This window comes from Chiloscyllium plagiosum, chromosome 9 (genome assembly GCF_004010195.1).
Source record: "Chiloscyllium plagiosum isolate BGI_BamShark_2017 chromosome 9, ASM401019v2, whole genome shotgun sequence".
Classification (NCBI taxonomy): Eukaryota; Metazoa; Chordata; class Chondrichthyes; order Orectolobiformes; family Hemiscylliidae; genus Chiloscyllium; species Chiloscyllium plagiosum.
In genome coordinates, this window is record NC_057718.1 from 101637463 (window position 1) to 101658004 (window position 20542).

At 45.2% G+C, this 20542-nt stretch overlaps 1 protein-coding gene across 4 annotated transcripts in view; it reads left to right on the forward strand.

The window, feature by feature from the left end:
• Positions 1 to 20542, forward strand: part of LOC122553102 (ADP-ribose glycohydrolase MACROD1-like) — a 918032-nt gene that overhangs the window by 850678 nt on the left and 46812 nt on the right. For all 4 annotated transcript variants that reach the window (XM_043696642.1, XM_043696643.1, XM_043696644.1 and 1 more), the window contains exon 11: positions 5955 to 6041. In XM_043696642.1, the coding sequence (XP_043552577.1) occupies positions 5955 to 6041 (87 nt within the window). The remainder of the gene's footprint in view (positions 1 to 5954; positions 6042 to 20542) is intronic.

Here is a 20542-nt window from a genome sequence, read left to right on the forward strand (position 1 = left end):
CTCCGGTATACAGCTCAGGTTCCCACCCCCCTGACATACTAGTTTAAACCCTCTTGAACTCGAGCAAATCTTCCACCCAGGACATTGGTCCCCTTCCAGTTCAGATGCAACCCGTCCTTCTTGTACAGGTCCCATCTTTCCCAGAAGGCATCCCAATTGTCTACATATCTGAAGCCCTCCCTCCTACACCAGCTGGACAGCCACGTATTAAGCTGCGCCCTCTCCCTGTTCCTCGCCTCGCTATCTCGTGGCACCGGTAGTAAACTAGAGAACATACTCTGTTCGTCCTGCTTTGCAGCTTCCATCCTAACTCCCTGAAATCACTTTTTATATCCTCGATCCTTTTCCTGGCTATATCATTAGTGCCAATATGTAACACGATTTCTGGCTGTTCGCCCTCCCCTTTTAGAACCTTATACACCTGATCGGAGACGTCCCGGACCCTGGCACCAGGGAAGCAACATACCTTCCGGGAATCCCGATCTCTGATAAGGCCACAACATCATAGCACCAGGTACTGATCCATGCTCTAAGTTCATCACTTTTAATTCTGATACTCCTTGCGTTAAAGTAAACACACTTTAACTGATCCCTTGGTTCCTTCCCAGGAAAATCCTTCCCACTAGTTATAGGAGCAGGCCATTCAGCCCCTTGAACCCTGCTATTCCCATTCAATAAAGGCATGGCTGATTTCAGTTCCACTTTCCTGTCTGCCCCTTCTCTAATAACCCTCAACTCTCTTGTCTGACAAAACTCTTCTAACTCAGCCTTGAATACATGTAAAGATGTACCTAGCTTCTGGGGAAGAGAATTCCATCATTCTATTCATTCTGCTGAGAGAAAAAAATCATTTTTCTCATCACTACATTAAAAGCAGAGAGCTCCTCTTCTTAAACCACCTCACCTAGTTTTAATTTCTCTCGTTAGAGGAAACAAGGCACATTCACTCTCTTCAACATCTGTTGTATTTCGGTATGATCATCTTTCCTTCTTCTAAACTCCAATGGATATAGCCACAGCCTATTTAGGCTTTCCTCATAAGAACACCACCTCCTGCAAGTTCCCCTCCAAGTCATTCACCATCCAGACATGGGAACACAGCACTGTTCCCCCATCGCCACTGGGTCAAAATCCTGGACTAAACAGCATTGATGGGTCTACTTACATCCTCAGGACTGCACTGGTTCAAGAAGGCAGCTCACTACTGCCTTCCCCAGGGCATCATGGGCAATAAATACTCGGCAAAGCCAATGACACCCACATCGAATCCCTACAGTGCTGAAAGAGGTCATTCGGCCCATCGGATCCACATCAACCCTCTGAAGTGCATCCCACCCAGACCCAGGCCCCTACTCTATTCCTGTGACCCCACATTGGCCATGGCTAACCCACCTAGCCTGTACATCCCTAGGCAATTTAGCATAGCCAAGCCACCCTAACCTGCACATCTTTGGACTGTGGGAGGAAACTCATGCAGACACAAGGACCATACTCCACACAGACAGTCGCCTGAGGCTGGAATCGAACCCAGGTCCCTGCTAATCACTGAGCCACCATGCCACCCGAAAGAGAATTAAAAAAAAAATGCTCTTCTATTGAATTGTCATCAAAAACCCATTTGCTCCCATTTTTGGGAGCAAAACCTACTGTTCTTTCCTGGTCTGGCTGATACATGACTCCAAGTCCACAGCAATGTAGTTCACTTATAACTGCCTGCTGAGATGGCCGAGCAAGGAGTCAGCTGTGTTCAGCTCCCAAGGACAGTTAGGGATTTGTAATATTCCCATGTTGTTGATGATATTTTGTTTTAAACAAAGCTACAGTCTTGTGATTGTACATTCCGCCTCTCTCAGAGCGGCTGCCCTTCCCTGTTGTACTCACTGCAATCTATCTGAGATGGTACGGTGCATTTTTGGGTCGTACAATCTCACTCCCACAATCAGAGACATTACCCGTTATCGACAGACCCAAAACGTATTTGAGGGCAGTGCCGAGGTAATTAGCCAGATATAAAATGAGCCCCGGGGGATATAATACCAGTTCCCACGTTGTCAATAAAACCAGACTTCCATTTCAGAGATTGCCATCATCAATTTCCTCAGCACCTGATGTTAGCAGATGGAGGTCAATCGATAGTCAGCATCAGCTCTGACTGAAGAGGGTAAATTGTAAATAGTGCTAAGTTACTATTTACTGCACCAACCCTGACTTTGATGACAAACATCCTCCACATAGAAGTTGGACACTCAGTCCCAGGATAGACCGATCTCACAAGTACAAATGGATTGCTTTTCATAACAGGGTCCCACAGTTTATGTTTGTGCTTTGACGGACAACAAGACCGTCTTTCTCCCCAGAAATGTTATTGGTTGTAAACTCATGGATTAACTCTCGACTGTTTGTTTCTCCAGAAGCAAACAATTGGGTGTAGTTCTGTCACCACACCAACGGTGGCAGCGCAGGTAGAGAAGGATGTGAGAAAGGCCGATGGCATGCTTACCTTCATTGGAAGGGGCATTGAGTTTAAGGATACACCAGTTATGTGGCAGATTTATAGAACTTTAGTTCGGCCCCATTTGAAATATTGCGTGCGGGTCTGGTCACCACACTACCAAAAGGATGTAGATGCTTTGCAGAGGGTACAGAAAGGTTTACCAGGATGTTGTCCAGTATGGGGGATTTTAGCTTCGAAGAAAGGATGGACAGGCTGGGTTTGTTCTCACTGGAACGCAGGAGGTTGAGGAGCAACCTGATACAAGTTTATAAGATCGTGAATGACATGGACAGAGTGGAAAGTATGAGGCTTTTTCCCAGGGTGGAGGGGTCAATTACTAGGGGACACAGGTTCAAGATGTGAGGGGGGAAGTTTAAAACAGATATGTGAGGCAGGTTTGTGACACAGAGGGTGGGGAGTGCCTGGAACACACTGCCAGAGGAGGGGGTGGAAGCAGACACAACAGCAGCATTCAAGTAGCACCTTAACGTATACATGAATAGGAAGGGAATATGGATCCTGTCAGTGAAGACAGTTTTAGTATGGAAGGGCAAAATGTGCGGGCGTGGAGGGCCGAAGGGCCTGTTCCTGTTCCTGTGCTGTATTGTTCTTTGTTCTTTCTAATCCTTTGTGGGGATCATTACCTTGGAGAAAGCAATTCTTCAAAATCTCTGAATGCTCAAGGTCATCCGAAATGCCAATGGCTCCCTCAGATTTCAGGTCCACTATCATCGACTGATAGAGAAATCAAGACCATTTGAACTGAGGGCATTGAGACCTGCTTTTACCTTTGGAAAAAAGCATCTGCTACATGAACATCTTTCACCTTCAATGGTATTTAAAAGGCTCACCTTTAAGGCATATCATGTCAGGCCGAAGAGATTTATTTTAATGGGGTAGCATACTGACTGTGCAGCTGTAAACTCTGACATTTCAACAATCCTGGTTTATCTGTGACATCTTGTCTAAGCAGAGCCTCAAACCTAGCAGTGCTGTTGTTTATCTTGTACAGGAAACCATTCCAACTTTTCACCCACTTGTCGACAGAAATTCATCAAAAAAAAAACAGCCCCTGCTCTGTAAGCTGTTAAAGGGGTTGAAGATATCAGTCTGCCTGTTACCAAGGCTTCGGGCCCAGTGATGGCCTCATATGCCTTAATGACAGGCATGTAATGCCTTTTAAAGAAGTGGCTTTAGCATTATCCAGACCATATTTTAAAGCAAAATGCATTAGAATTTGGTTGTTAAAAAAAAATCTAAAGTGCTGGAGAAACTCAGCAGGTCTGGCAGCATTTTTGGAAAAAGAATCAGAGCTATCATTTCAGAATATAACCATTCCCCAAAGCTCGATCATCTTTTATTTGGCTATTGAACCAGAGCATTTTTTGACCAAATGTACAAGGGATTGTGTGACTTCTGTTCTACTCAAGACTGTGACAATTCTGTATTTTATTTTTAAGCAGAAGTTGCAGATTTAACATGCTTAGCTAAAACAAAAAGCAGTTCCCTGAGGAAACTGGTTTCTTTGCCAGAAAGTTGATCCAGAAAGCGCTGGCTGAGAGGACAGTGAAGTTAGATTCACTTTGGAAAGGGAGTGGGATATGTATTTGAGGGGAGACATTTGCAGGACATTGGTAAAACAGCAGTTTCATGGGGATTGTTTTACCAGGGAGTGAGCACAGACTAAATGTGTTGAATTGCCTACCACTGAACTGTGTCATTCTGTGATTCTGCTACACTCTTCAAAGCCCAAATACAGATCTTGGATTTTCGAGTCCGAACAAATTCTAACATAACATACCTGTCGAGCTGATGATTTATATATTATAGGCAGTCATTTTTTCAGGGATAAATCTTCACAAAACCTTATCATCCAGCAATGTATTTCTTGGTGGCCTGCACAATATATGTCTGCTGTTTATTTTAAGAACTGACAGGGCAAGAAGAATTGGAACACTCATATTTATTCAGGTGAGGATATGGGCGTTAACTTGGGACTCACTTGTGTCTCTCCATGCATTGTTGAGTTAGGAGATGCATGCTTATAATATCTAACTCTATAAAGAAGTGTTTATGAAACATTGACTCCAGTTCTGTCCTTACCACCTGTGTTTCTGGAATATCGCAATTCTCACCTCTTTGCTAAAGACAAATTCTCTTGTTCTTCCAAAAAAAATTACGATTTTTGAGATTGACCAATACTGTAGCACCAAGTTCCGAAAACCCATTTATGGTCTTCTCTCACCGTCAGCGTCAGACCTGACAGTGCTACGATTTTAAAATTCTCAGCCTTGTTTTCAAATCCCTGGGTAGCATTGCTTCCCTTTAATTCTGTGACCATTTCCAGCTGAGCAACCCTCTGAGATTGCTGCAGTCCTCCCGTCCTGCCTGTACGCACATTCTTAGTTTCAACCACTCCGCTGTTGACGTCTGAGCCAGTTGGCATGTTGCTAAGCTCTGTTTTTCCTTCTTTAAACCTCTCCGACACTCCACCTCTCACTTAAAGATCTTCAAGTGAGTGTCGTGCGATACTTTACATCCAACTCAATTGCACAAATGGATCCTCAGTTTAATAACGTGATATTAGACAGCACCTCTGACAGTATAACACTAATCCTAGGTTCTTGTGCTCAAATCTGATGCATAATAATAATACTTGAAGGAATTAAATGAACGATTGTATGGAAAAAAATTAAGGAAAAGAAACAGATCATACTGCATTAGATTGTTTGATATTCTTAATGCACTGTAAGAATGTTTTAAAATGTCATTAAAAATCTATTTCTGATGGCACTTTTGCTTCCAGTTTCTTTCATATTTCATATTTGTAATTTGCCAGATATGGATTTAATTAATCTGTATTTATTTTCCTGCATTAATTCCAACTTTGGCAAGTCCAAATGGAATAAAGCATTGGTTCATGAATTTTATGTTGACATGAAGTGATAAATCATGCGTTGGGATTTGTTGTCAGAAAACATACATAATAATTTGTTCTTGCATTCTAATAATGTGTTACCTCTCTTTCAGGACATTTAAGTCACTTGTTTCTTCTGGGAAAGCAAGACTTCACCTTCCAGGCAGAGTTTACACACTGTGTTTTTATATGCTGGGATTGTGACTGACAAAAGTTTGATTTGATGCCTTACTGTCAGGTGTACCAAGATAGTGAAAAGTGTTGTCTTACATGCTATACAGGAAGATTGTTCTATACAGGTGTGTGAGGGTAACAGAAAAGAGTGCAGGATACAGTGTTACAACATAACCTACAAGCTACCCTCCTTTTTGCTGTAATCACCTGAAGTGCCCTTCACACACACTTTGAAAATAACATGGAATTGCTTTATTCAGATGAGTAGACAAGTGGCAGCCGTGATCCAACTAAGCTCGTGTACATGACAGAAGAACACCCAAGGAAGGTAAACCTGTCACAAGTCTAGTGATTGCACTTTTTTTTCAGATGACGAAGATATGCATGAAAACTCCCCCTTGACAAAGAAGTATAGAAGTAAAGAATTGTCGGAGAAGAGCGATGATAAGATTGAAGGTAGGATGATTTAATTGCAAATGTAACCCTTCGCAATACCCCACTGACTTGGTGCATGTTTTTCTATATCACAAATGCAAATGGGAACTTACAACGTCTTGGACATTTGGACACTCAGTGCAAAAGATGCAAACTGATTATTAAGTGTTGCAGAAAATACATCACACTTAATTCCAGCAAGTTTATGAGCGAGATGTGAGCACTTTGAGAAGGTGGGATTGAACAATCTTCTTGAACCACTACTGTCCATGTGTTAGAGAGGGAATTCCAGGCATTATAGACCTCATGAAGGTGAAAGAATGGAAATGTAGTACCAGATCAGGATGGTGCAAGGCTTAGAGGGTAACTAGCAGATAGGGCTGCCTCACATGAGACTTTCTGCCCTGCCTTTCCAACTGGCAGAGGTTATGGCGTCGGTTGAAGGATCCCAGGCAAGTTGGCTTAATGACTTGAAATGGTTGCTGATTGAAAAAAGGCTGAGAGAAGACCATGAAGCGTGATTCTGGAACTTGGGGCTGTCCAGATATGAAGAGGTGCTCCCAAAGTAAAAGGAGCATGTAGTATTGGAGAGCAGATTAAGACAAATCATGATCCAAGTATCTGGAAAAGAAATAAAGAATTCAGTGCTAGCAATATTATTATCTAGTAATGAACACAGAATCCAGATGAAATGTGCATAGCATTAACAAGCCTTGAACAAGACATGAAATGAGAAGTGATTATTTTTCTGCAGATTTGTGAGAAGGTGAAACAGTATAGGTGTTGATTAACTTATTAATAAAAAGAATAAATAACTGATTGAGAGTAAGATTGAATGCTATTTATAGTGTGAAAGGCTGCTTCTAATTAATTATTTATTTGCAATTTATAAGGACAGATATGAATCGAGATGATTCTGGGGGGATGTGATGGCTCCCTGATGCTGAGACTTGTGACATTGCCTTGCGGGGAAATGATAACAATGCTAACAAGAGATTCTGAGAGTCATGACACAGCTTTCATGATTCATATTGAGTCCATGTCCCACTAATCCCCTTGCTGGCCAATGGCGAAGACCAAACTATGTGTGGAAGCACAGGCTCTTCGGGTTAAACAGCCTTCTGTTTGTCATTCTCATTGTTCTTTGTTTCCAATGCCTTCGGTGGCCTCACCCTTTTCTCTAACCATGTAACCCGGAAGATTCCAGCTCCTCCAATCCCCTGAATTCCCAAGGGTTCCTCCAATTTGAGTTTCTGCCCCAATTTTGATCCCTGCAATAGTGCAGCTGTGTGAGCCCTGGGCTGTGGATCTGCCCTTTTAGTGAATGTGATTCAGTGTCAAATTGGTTTGATAATCGTCTTTATGATCTTCAACATGCATGGTACTATACAAATGCAGGTCGGGACTGAAAATTATATTGGGTCACTAATATTTGAGCTCTGGCCTCTGTTGCCCCATGTGAGGGATCAATCGGATAACATGCATCAGGTAATGTTTGATTTTTTTGAGGAGACTGGTGCAGAGGGGACTGCAGCAAAGTTGTCCGGGTCTCTTCCCACCCCCTTCTAAATCTCTCACCAAATTCTGTTGCTTAAAGTAAATATGAGCTTGTTATGTTCAGACAGTCTAGTGACACCTCAATGGTGGAGGCTTCGGGACTCTCTGCAAGAATTCTAACTCACAACAAACAGAATCTGTTTATTCAGCAAACACTCGACAGAGTCTGTTTGAAAAGGGTCTCACAAGTTGTGTTCCGATAACAATGTTTCTAAACAATGGCAAGCAGAAACTTTGACAAAAGACACTGCAACATATCACATTAAAAACAGTAATTTTGTGATTGTGCACTGGAGTAGCGTCTGTGATTGTGTACTGGGGTGGAGCCTGTGATTGTGTACTGGAATGGTGGCTATGATTGTGTACTGGAGTGGTGCCTGTGATTGGGTACAGGAATGGTGCCTGTGATTGTGTATTGGAATGGCGGCTGTGATTGTGTACTGGAGTGGCGCCTGTGATTGTGTACTGGAGTGGTGCCTGTGATTGTGTACTGGAGTGATGCCTGTGATTGTGTACTGGAGTAGCGTCTGTGATTGTGTACTGGGGTGGAGCCTGTGATTGTGTACTGGGGTGGAGCCTGTGATTGCATACTGGAGTGTTGCCTGTGATTGTGTACTGGAATGGTGCCTGTGATTGTGTACTGGAATGGTGCCTGTGATTGTGTACTGGTGTAGCGCCTGTGATTGTGTACTGGAGTGGTGCCTGTGATTGTGTACTGGAGTGGTGCCTGTGATTGTGTACTGGAATGGTGCCTGTGATTGTGTATTGGAATGGCGCCTGTGATTGTGTATTGGAGTGGCGCCTGTGATTGTGTACTGGAATGGTGCCTGTGATTGTGTGCAGGAATGGTGCTTGTAATTTTGTACTGGAGTGGTGCCTGTGAGTGTGCACCGGAATGGTGCCTGTGATTGTTTGCTGGAGTGGCGCCTGTGATTGTGTACTGGAGTGATGCCTGTGATTGTGTGCTGGAGTGGTGCCAGTGATTATCTACTGGAGTGGCGCCTGTGATTGTGTACTGGAATGGCGCCTGTGATTGTGTACTGGAATGGAGCCTGTGATTGTGTACAGGAGTCGTGCCTGTGATTGTGTACTGGTGTGGTGCCTGTGATTGTGTGTTGGAATGGTGCCTGAGATTGTGTACTGGTATGTTGCCTGTGATTGTGTACTGGAGTGGCACCTGTGATTGTGTGCTGGAATGGTGCCTGTGCCTGTGATTGTGTACTGGAATGGTACCTGTGATTGTGTACTGGAGTGGTGCCTGTGATTGTGTACTGGAATGGTGCCTGTGCCTGTGAATGTGTATTGGAATGGTGCCTGTGATTGTGTGTTGGAGTTGCGCCTGTGATTGTGTACTGGAGTGGCGCCTGTGATGGTATACTGGAGAGATGCCTGTGATTATGTACTGGAGTGGCGCCTGTGATGGTATACTGGAGTGATGCCTGTGATTGTGTACTGGAATGGTGCCTGTGATTGTGTACTGGAGTGGTGCCAGTGATTGTGTACTGGAGTGGCGCCTGTGATTGTGTACTGGAATGGTGCCTGTGATTGTGAACTGGAATGGTGCCTGTGATTGTGTACTGAAGTGGTGCCTGTGAATGTGTATTGGAATGGTGCCTGTGATTGTGTGTTGGAGTTGCGCCTGTGATTGTGTACTGGAGTGGCGCCTGTGATGGTATACTGGAGAGATGCCTGTGATTATGTACTGGAGTGGCGCCTGTGATGGTATACTGGAGTGATGCCTGTGATTGTGTACTGGAATGGTGCCTGTGATTGTGTACTGGAGTGGCGCCTGTGATTGTGTGCTGGACTGGTGCCTGTGATTGAGTACTGGAATGATGCCTGTGATTGTGTACTGGAGTGGTTGCTGTGATGGTGTACTGCTGTGGCACCTATGATTGTGTACTGGAATGGTGCCTGTGATTGTGTACTGGAGTGGCGCCTGTGATGGTATACTGGAGTGATGCCTGTGATTGTGTGTTGGAATGGTGCCTGTGATTGTATACTGGAATGTTGCCTGAGATTGTGTACTGGAAAGATGCCTGTGATTGTATACTGGAATGGTGCCTGTGATTGTGTACTGGAATGGTGCCTGTGATTGTATACTGGAATGGTGCCTGTGATTGTGTACTGGAATGGCGCCTCAGATTGTGTACCAGAGTGGTGCCTGTGATGGTGTACTGCAGTGGCACCTGTGATTGTGTACTGGAGTGGTGCCTGTGATTGTGTATTGGAATGGCTCTTGTGATTGTGTACTGGTGTGGCGCCTGAGATTGTGTGCTGGAGTGGTGCCTGTGATTGTGTGCTGGAGTGGTGCCTGTGATTTTGTGCTGGAATGGTGCCTGTGATTGTGTGCTGGGATGGCGCCTGTGATTGTGTACTGGAATGGCGCCTGTGATTGTATACTGGAATGGTGCCTGTTATTGTGTACTGGAATGGCGCCTGTGATTGTGTACTGGAATGCTGCCTGTGATTGTGTACTGGAAATGTGCCTATGATTGTGTCATGGAGTGGTGCCTGTGATTGTGTACTGGAATGGCGCCTGTGATTGTGTACTGGAGTGGAGCCTGTGATTGTGTACTGGAATGTTACCTGTGATTGTGTACTGGAATGGTGCCTGTTATTGTGTACAGGAGTGGTGCCTATGTGTACAGGAATGGCGCCTGTGATTGTCCACTGGAGTGGTTCCTGTAATTTTGTACTGGAATGGTGCCTGTGATTGTGTACTGGAATGGTGCCTGTAATTTTTTATCGGAATTATGCCTGTGATTGTGTACTGGAGTGTTGCCTGTGATTGTGTATAGGAATGGCGCCTGTGATTCTGTATAGGAATGGTGCCTGTGATTGTGTACTGGAATAGCTCTTGTGATTGTGTACTGGAATGGCACCTGTGAATGTGTACTGGAATGGCCCCTGTGATTGTGTATTGGAATGATGCGTGTGATTGTGTACTGGAATGGCGCCTGTGATTGTGTACTGGAGTAGCGCCTGTGATTGCGTACTGGAGTGGTGCCTGTTATTGTGTACTAGAGTGGTGCCTGTGATTGTGTACTGGAATGGTGCCTGTGATTGTGTACTGGAATGGCACCTGTGATTGTGTACTGGAATGGCACCTGTTATTGTGTACAGGAGTGGTGCCTATGTGTACAGGAATGGCGCCTGTGATTGTTCACTGGAGTGGTGCCTGTAATTTTGTACTGGAATGGTGCCTGTGATTGTGTACTGGAATGGTGCCTGTAATTTTTTATCGGAATGATGCCTGTGATTGTATACTGGAATGGCACCTGTGATTGTGTTCTGGAGTGATGCCTCTGATTGTGGACTGGAATGATGCCTGTGATTGTGGATTGGAATGGCGTCTGTTATTGTGTACAGGACTGGCACCTGTGATTGTGTACTGGAGTGCGCCTGTGATTGTGTCCTGGAATGGTGACTGTGATTGTGTACTGGAGTGGTGCCTGTGATTGTGTATTGGAGTGGTGCTTGTGATTGTGTGTTGGAGTGCCGCCTGTCATTGTGTCCTGGAATGATGCCTGTGCTTGTGGACAGGAATGATGTCTGTGATTGTGTACTGGAATGGTAGATGTGATTGTGTACTGGAGTGGTGCATTTGAACTCCAGAGGATTGTGAGATCAGGACGGGAGAGTGACTGACTTAGAATAGAAGCAGTTGCTGAGGCAGTCCATATTGCAACAGCTCTCGTAGGGGAACTTCACTGCTACATTGGGAAAAGTGAATTATAGTCCTTGTGAACTTCAATGAGATTTGATGATTCACCATGTGATTAATGCCGGTGGTGGGGGAGATGTGTTGGAGATGTGTGTGGGATCTGTCTTGACCACACTCTCAATTTGTCGGCTATTTGATCACAGTCTATAATACATGTTAATTCAGAATATTAGAAATAACTTGTACATGTGTTGTACATTGTATCATGATTCTAACATTATGCAGTCATGTTCATTGTTGGTGGTTCAAAACTTGTGGTTTTATTCTCTTACTAACATCCCTGGATCTCACATTTTGTCCACTACAAAATAAATTAGGTCCCTATTCAACCTGGAAGAGGTTTAGATGATCTCGTCCGGGATCACAACAATAAATTTGACAGATTATAACACACGATATACCACTTGTTTGTTGGGTGTTGTTAATAATTTTTATAATCCTATCTAGTTCCTGTACGTATTCAGTTTCCATTTTATGACTTTTTTTTAATACATGATCCATTGTATTATGAGATGGTTGTTTTGTATGAGTATTGAGTTATTGATTGGACGTTTAAGTTCTAGTGTAACTCTTGTAGTCACTGCATCAATGTATGCTTTGTCATTTGCTATCACCTATGTTTATTCCAAAGGTACAATTTCTTGGTGTCTGTCGTTCCGTGTTTATTATTAAATTGCTGCTTCGATAGATATTGACTGCATTACATTTAAAGTAAGGGAAGGAAAATGGAGAGTAATCTACAAGTAGGGCCCCAGAGCTGAGAGAGGAATTGGAGTGATGGAACTGGTCAATGTAGAGCCAGCTGGTTGCTGAAGGCTAAGGGAAACCAGAGAAATGTTTCCGTAGACAGAAGGGACATCAGTGTGTTTTCTCTGCCTTTTGTTCGATCTTTGGAAATTTCTGAGTAGGCGGAGAGAAAGCCAATGATTAAATTGCAGAGGTCTGCTCGTTAGCAATGGTTATTGTTAATTATGTGGCTCCTTTTCCTGTTCCTCCGGGGAAAGTACGAGTTGTTAGGGGCGGATCCATGTCTGCAAAGCAGAATTTAGTCTGGGCCCAAAATCATTGTGTGGTTAAAGCAATAGGGAAATCTGTTTCGATTTGCTCCACCTGGGCATGGAAACAATGGGGTAGAATCTGATTGGTGTTCTGCACGTTTGTTACAAACTTGTGAGATCCTGCCTTTCACAGCCATCAACATAGAAAATAATAGAAGTAGGCCATTCGGCCCTTTGAGCCTGGTCCACCATGGCCATGGCCTATCTTCCAACTCAATCCCCCATTCCAATTTTCTCCTCATAACCCTTGAACATGTTTAGCCCCAAGAATTATATCTAACATGTCAAAAACATTCATTGTTTTAGCCTCAGCCGCTTTTTGTGGTATGGATTCCCCAAGCTAACCACTCTCTCTCTGGGTGGATACATTTCTCCTGATCTCAGTAAGTAAATGGCCTACCCTGTATCCTTGTCCCAGTCTTCAGGAATATCCTTCCCACATCTGCCCTGTAAAACAGGCATTAGGATTTTTGAATATGTTAGTGACATACCAAAGCATTGTGGAAGCATACCTATTCAAATTTAGTTCTTGATAAATAGCAACACCAACTTCTGCTTTTGTAGTGCCAGTAAGATGCAATAAAATCTCTCAAGGTGCTTCACAAGGCTATTATAAAGAGAAATGAGACAGTGAGCCACCTGGGCAGTCAACGTTCCTATGACCAAAACTTTGATCAAAGAGAGAGATGTTTTTGAGTGTTTTAAAGATGAGGGAGGTTTCACAGAATTACTACAGTGTGGAAACAGGCCATTTGGCCCAACAAGTCCACACGGACCGTCTGAAGAGTATCCCACCCTGACCCTATTATTCTATATTTACTCCTGACTAATGCATCTCGCCTATTCCTGAACACTACGGGCAGTTGAGCATGGCCAATTCACCCTCACCTGCACATCTTTGGACTGTGAGAGGAAATTGGAGCACTTGGGGGAACCCACACAGACACGGGGAGAATGTGCAAACTCCACACAGTTGCCCGAGACTGGAATCGAACCCAGGTCCCTGGCACTGTGAGGTAATAGTGCTAATCACTGAGCCACTGTGCCTTCCCAACTGTAATAGAGAGGCTTGGGGAGGAGATTTAGATGTTGGGAGCCAGGCAGCTGAAGGTACTGCCCCAATTAGAATCAGCTGGAGATGGTTAAGAAGCCACAGGAGTGCAGAGATCTCACTGAGATGATGTTTTCTTTTCAGTACAAAGTGGACCTGGTGTACTTGGCCACCCCCGCTGTGCCCTCTGACACGGTGTACTTGGCCACCCCCGCTGTGCCCTCTGACATGGTGTACTTGGCCACCCCCTCTGTGCCCTCTGACACGGTGTACTTGGCCACCCCCTCTGTGCCCTCTGACACGGTGTACTTGGCCACCCCCTCTGTGCCCTCTGACACAGTGTACTTGGCCACCCCCTCTGTGCCCTCTGACATGGTGTACTTGGCCACCCCCTCTGTGCCCATTGACATGGTGTACTTGGCCACCCCCTCTGTGCCCATTGACATGGTGTACTTGGCCACCCCCTCTGTGCCCTCTGACACAGTGTACTTGGCCACCCCCTCTGTGCCCTCTGACATGGTGTACTTGGCCACCCCCTCTGTGCCCTCTGACACGGTGTACTTGGCCACCCCCTCTGTGCCCTCTGGATCTCCCAGGAGCTGATCATGCTGCGCTTGTTGTGATGGGCCAGGCAGGAAGACCACCCTCCACCCCCAGCCCATCGCAATGAGCTCAAAAACATCGCTGACAAACAGGATCGTGGCCGTGGAGGAGACACTGGCATTGGAGTGAACCTGCTTCATCACTTTGTAGGTGTAGTCAGGGGATCTTTCTTTCCTGGCCCTCTTGCCTCTCTTCGCTGGTGTCCCGATTTGCTGTGTCCTCACTCAGTGACGGTTCATTCCAGGTCACCGGGTAAGTTTCTACACAGAGAGTCTAGAATGAACTTCCAGAGGAAGTGTGGATGTTGTTTCAGTTACAATGGATAAGTACAAGAAACATAAAGGTTTTTCAAGGAATATGGGCTAAGTGCGGGCAGCTGGGACTAGTTTAGTTTGGGATTATGGTCGGTATGGACGGTTGAACCAAAGGGTCTGTTTACATGCTGTGTGACTCTATGACCTTTGGTGGAGACAGAATAGTAGTGCTTTCCTCAGCTCCAGATATTGCTAAGCTCTGCACATTCACCCAATCCAATCTCTATCACCATTCTGAGGGACAACGTGACAAGTGGGAATTGTTTTCCCAAATGGCTAAGCTTTCTCGAGAGATGTAGGCAAAGTATTGATTATTGACTTGAGGCTGACAACTCAATTTCTTGTCGATATTGGCTCACAGATGTGCTGCTCCTGGAGCCAGACCAGCAGTTCTGAGCCATCCTCAGGTCATTGGTCCTAGCCTATTCTTTTTCCTTCATGGGATTTGGGCATGAGAGGAAAGTCCAGCATTTGTAGCCCATCCCTTGACCCCAACCATTTCAGATGACATTTACAAGAGTCAACCACATTGCTGTGGGTTTGGAGTCACGTGGAGGTCAGAATGAGTAAGAACAGTAGATTTCCTTTGCTGAAGAACATTAGTGAACCAGGTGGGTTTTTGCAACAATTGATGATAATTTCACGGTCTCTAGTACTGACACTTACTTTAGATCTCATTGTGAAATTGAACTCCATGTCCTCAAATGCTAACCTGGCCTTCTAGGTTACTAATCCAGTGATAGTACTGCTATAAGGTTATAAGACATAGGAGCAGGAATTAGGCCATTCAACCCATCAAGTTTGCTCCGCCGTTCGATCATGGCTATGTCATCTCTGTCCCTCCTATGTTTACAGGCACTGAAGTATTTTTGAAGTGTAATCAATGTGACAACAGAGGAATTGTATCAGTCAATTTGCACACAGCAAACTCCCATAAACACAATGTGAAAATGACCAGACAGTTCCTTTCGGGATGTTGATTGGCCAGGATGGTGCTCTTCTTGAAAGATTCCCATGGGTTCTTTAGTATCCATCTGAGCAGGGAGCAGGGGCCTCATTTTGGAATCTCATCCCAAAGGGACACCTTGGACAGTGCTGCATTCCCTCAGTACTGCGCTGAAGGGCCAGTCTGGGTTTGTCTGCTCAAGCTCGAAAGTGAATCTTCCGAGGCCGAGGTGAGAGTGCTCTTAACTGAGACACAGCTTGCTGAAAACCTGCTTTCGTAATGCAGGAGCATAATCCGTAACATTCCTGGGAATGATAGCCTCAGCTGATGAAGGACGTTTGGACAGGCTGAACCTCTACTCACTGGAGCTCAGAAGAATGAAGAGGTGATCTTATTGAATCATTTACGATCCTGAGGAGACGTGAAAGGGTGGGCTCCTAGAGGGAGAGACCAGAACTAGGGATGCACTTTGGGAATAAGAGCTCTCCCTTTTAAGGTGGGCAGAGAAGAACTCTCTTAGAGACTTGCAGAATTGTTTCCCTCAGAGAGCAGTGGAGTCTGGGTCATCGACTTTATTCAAGTCTGAGTTGGATAAATTTTTATTAGAAGCGAGAGGTCTTTGGCTGCGGAGAGTGGTCAGACTGGAAAATGTTCCTAAAGAACACAATAAACTCTATCAGGGGCTATAGTTTACCTCTCCTTGGAGAATGGAGGCAGGAAGGGCAAATAAACTGGGTGTGAGTTAGCCCTGGTTAGAATCCCCTGCAACCCATCCCCAACCTCAGCAATTCTGGGTGAGGAGACCATTTAGGAGTTTCTTCATAGTTCTTCACTCACCACCAACCCAAGGCCCTCAAGAGGTCAATGATTGGCTTCTGAAGGGTTCACCTCACTATCAGCCCTGACTGCTTGCCTCTTCATCAGGTGACGAAGGTGGTTAGTTTCTCAGTTGAGAAACCATGGCAACCTGGCTGTTGGGTTATGTTGGAGGAGGAGAGGGCACTAATAGCCCAAATTTGGGAGCAATCAGAAGCACGGTCTCTGAAAGCTAGCCCCCTAGCCCTTGCCTCTAATCACCCAACCCCACGAGCAGAAGATAAATGATGACTTACCTCCTGGATCCCCTGAAGTGTAGGGCTCACCTGATGGAGTTTAGGACCCAGAGTTGCCTGACAATGATTGGCCCATAGCCTCGGGTGACCAGGTCACCAGTGTCAAGACCTGTGATAGACTGAGATATATGCCAGTGCTCTGCCTGTCAGCTCTTAATGAGTTGATTAGTGCTGATCTGGTGAATAATCTCACCAATGGGGTGGTCTTAGTCACCACTCAATATATTCACCTGCACCCTTTGGGAAAATATCAAACAATCAGACCCATTGAATGACAGATCTGGCTGGAAGGGCTAAGTGGCATGTTCCTGCTTCTAATTTGCAACAATCCAATTTCATCATTTCATTTCCAGTCTCCTTTTTAAAGTGAATTTAAATGTTCAAACTGCTCTGTGAGGGACTGACCGCACGTTATTTGGATTAACAGTCAGACCAGGGAGCCTGTGGAGTTCTCTCTGCAATTCCGCGCAGAATCTTCCACCGCAAGCAAAAAAATCATAACTCATGTGGAATAAAAGTCAGCTGCTTGTAACTCAAGGAAGCAGCTCTCTAACCAATTATTTAGCATCCAGGCCTCCTGGATAGTGCGCAGGAAGCCTATGCTTAGTTTATCAATGAGCTGACCTTGCAGGATTCACCAACATCCACTTGTCTCGAGAAACCCAAGAGCCGCTATTTGTGTGGAGGTTTTGATGGTGTTTGCACCAGGATTGCTGAATCAATCCAACTGTCTCAAATTGTCTGACAGGGCCACAGTTGTGCAACATTTCCATGTCATTACAGTTCGATTAGCATGAGAACAGGGTGTTGGTTAGCTCATTTGACTGGACAGCTTGTTTATGGTGTGATGTTATTCTGACAGAATGGGTTCAATTCTCGCATCAGCTGAGGTGACCATGAAGGACTCTTCTTTACAACCTCTCCCTTCGCCTGAGGTATGGTGACCCTCAGGTTAAACCACCACCTGTTGTCTCTCTCTAATGAGATGCTCTGGTAAGCCGATGGCAACTTTGTCCTTTTTACAATTAGCAACAGGTTTAAGCCATTTGACCATCCACACAACTGAATCCAATATATTCATAATGGCTGAACTTCGATGAATTCTAATGTCATGGGTTTGCAAGGTGCTCACCAATACTCCTTCTTCAACAGCACCTTCCCAAACCTTCACCAGTACCACTTCGAATGATAAGAGCACGAGGTCAAAGGGCAGAATAGTCTCTCAACGACATTCCCTTTACTCGCATTCACAACTTCCAGATTCCCCTCAGAGTCACTCACCATCCTGACTTTGAAATATATCACCATTCTTTCACTGTCGCTGGATCAAAATCCTGGAACTCCCTCCCTAAGGACATTGTGGGTCAGCCTACAGCACATGGACGACAGCGGTTCAAGAAGGGAGTTTCCCCCCCCCCCACCTTCTCAAGGGGCAACTAGGGACGGACCTTAAATACTGACGTTAAACCTGCGATGCCCACATCCCATGAATGAATTCAGAAAGATCAGAACCAGAGGAAACTGACTGCCTGCTCATAAGAACATTTGGGGTGACTCAGCGGTTAATTCTGCTTCCTCACAGTGTAAGGGACCCAGGTTCAATTCCACCCTCAGCTGACTGTCTGTGTAGAGTTTGCACATTCTCCCTGTGTCTGCACAGGTTTCCCCCAGGTGCTCTGGTTTCCTCCCACAGTCCAAAGATGTGCAGGTTAGGTGGAATGACCATGCTACATTGCCCCATAGTGTGCAGGCTAGGTAGTTAGCCATGGGGAATGGGGGGTGGTTAGGGGGGTGTAGGATAGGGGGGTGGGACTGGGAGGGGTACTCTTCAGAGGATCAGTGCTTACACACTGTAGGGATTCTATGAAACTCTGTACATCTCATTGAGGCTTTCAGATTGATATGAATCATGTTGATGTTTCAAAGTACGTCAAAGCAAATTGTTAGCAAATGGAAAATAATGCACATTCTGTATCTTCCTGTTCATGCACGCAACAGGGAAATTAGCATAATTGGCATAGGCTGCGGGAGATATATTTATTGAAGAACATGAATTTTCAAATGACAAAGAATGAGATAGAACAATCAGGAAATGCCTCACAATCAATCAAAGTATGATTTATTAACAAATATAAGGCCATTGGACAGAGTGTCAAAAGCAAAATACTGCAGATGGTGGAAATCTGAAATATAAACTGAAAATGCTGGAATCTCACTCCAGTTTCTCCATCTACAGTTGCTGCCTGACCTACTGAGTACCTCAGAATTAGGTCAGAATTCTAAGACACAAAGCCTTCGCCAACCTCAGGACAACCTGGGAGCTGTCAATGCATTTCTTTTAAGGTTGAGTTTCCTTTTTGTGGAGATGTGGTGCACAATTTACACTCAGCAGCCTCCCAAAGGTAGCTTTGTGATCATGACCAAGGAAGGCAACAGCCCAGTGATATTATCACTAGACTATTAAACCAGAGACTTACTGCCAGGGTCGGAGGGAGAGGCTGCAAAGGCTGGTGCTGTTTTCCCTGGATCGTCTGAGGGTATGGGATGACCTTATAGAGGTTTATAAAATCATGATGGGCATGGATAGGGTAAGTAGACAAGGTCTTTTCTCCGGGGTGGGGGAGTCCAGAACTAGAGGGCATAGGTTTAAGTTGAGAGGGGAAAGATATAAAAGGGACCTATGGGGCAACTTTTTCACACAGAGGTGGTGTGTGTATGGAATACGCTCCCAGAGGAAGTGTTGGAGGCTGGTACAATTACAACGTTTAAAAGACACCTGCATAGGTATATGAATAGGAAAGGTTTAGAGGGACATGAGCCAAATCTGGCAAATAATTTAATTTAATGGGACGAGTTGGACTGAAGGGACTGTTTCCATGCTGTGCATCTCTATGACTGTATGACTTAGATCATGTTCTGGGGACTGGGGTTCCCACCCTGGCAAATGGTAGAATTTGAATTCAATAAAAAATGACAGTCCGGTGATGACCAGAAATCCATAGTTGATTGTTGGAAAAGCCCGTCTAGTTCATTAGGGAAGGAAATCTGCCATCCTTATCCAGCCTGGCCTACATGTGACTGCAGACCCACAGCAATGTGTGGTGACTCTTAACTGCCCCCTGGGCAATAAGGGCGGCACGGTGGCACAGTGGTTAGCACTGCTGCCTCACAGCGCCAGAGATCCGGGTTCAATTCCTGGCCTCGGGCTACTGTCAGTGTGGAGTTTGCACATTCTTCTCGTGTCTGCGTGGGTTTCCTCTGGGTGCTCCGGTTTCCTCCCACAGTCCAAAAATGGGTGGGTTAGGTGAATTGGCCATGCTAAATTGCCCGTAGTGTTAGGTGAAGGGGTAAATGTAGGGGAATGGGGCCGGGTGGGTTGCTCTTCAGCGGGCCAGTGTGGACTTGTTGGGCCAAAGGCCCAACAAGACCTTTATCTTGTTACTTAAATGTTATAAACCTTACCTTGTTACGTAAGATGAGTCTGTTCATACTGAGACTTATTTGTGGCTGATTCTTCCATCACCAACTACTAAAAAGCCCCATGGGAAGGCGGATTGGAGGTAGATCTTACTGTCATTGTTATTTAGCCACTGGCTATTATAAGAGAGACCAGATCAGCATCAAACCATTAGATCATCAGACGCAACAGGCCATTCAGCCCATTGAGTTTGCTCAGCCATTCAATGAGATCTGTTAATCCTCAATTCCCACAATCCAAAGCTGGGCAGGCTAGGTGGATTGGCCATGGGAGATGCAGAGTTATTGGGGTAGGGTAGGGGGGCAAGTCTGGGTGGGATGCTCTTCGGGGGGTTGGTCTGGACTCAATGGGCCGAATGGCCTGTTTCCATACTGTGGGGACTCTATGATTCCAGTTTCTTGCCTTTTCCTCAAAATCCTTGACTCCCTTTCTGATTAAAAATCTGCTACTCCCAGACTCGAATATACTTAATGACCCAGCCTTGACAACCCTCTGAGGTAAAGAGTCCCCTTGGTTCACCAACCCCTAGCTGATGAACATGCATGTATTTGCATCTGGGTTGCTGCAAGTGTTTCAGGCTTACTGGACAATGCGCTGTGCTGAGGTCAGTTGTCTGAAGCCAGAAGGTCCAAAGATTTGAATTATTGGTCAGGATTATGCATCTCAAAAGCAACCT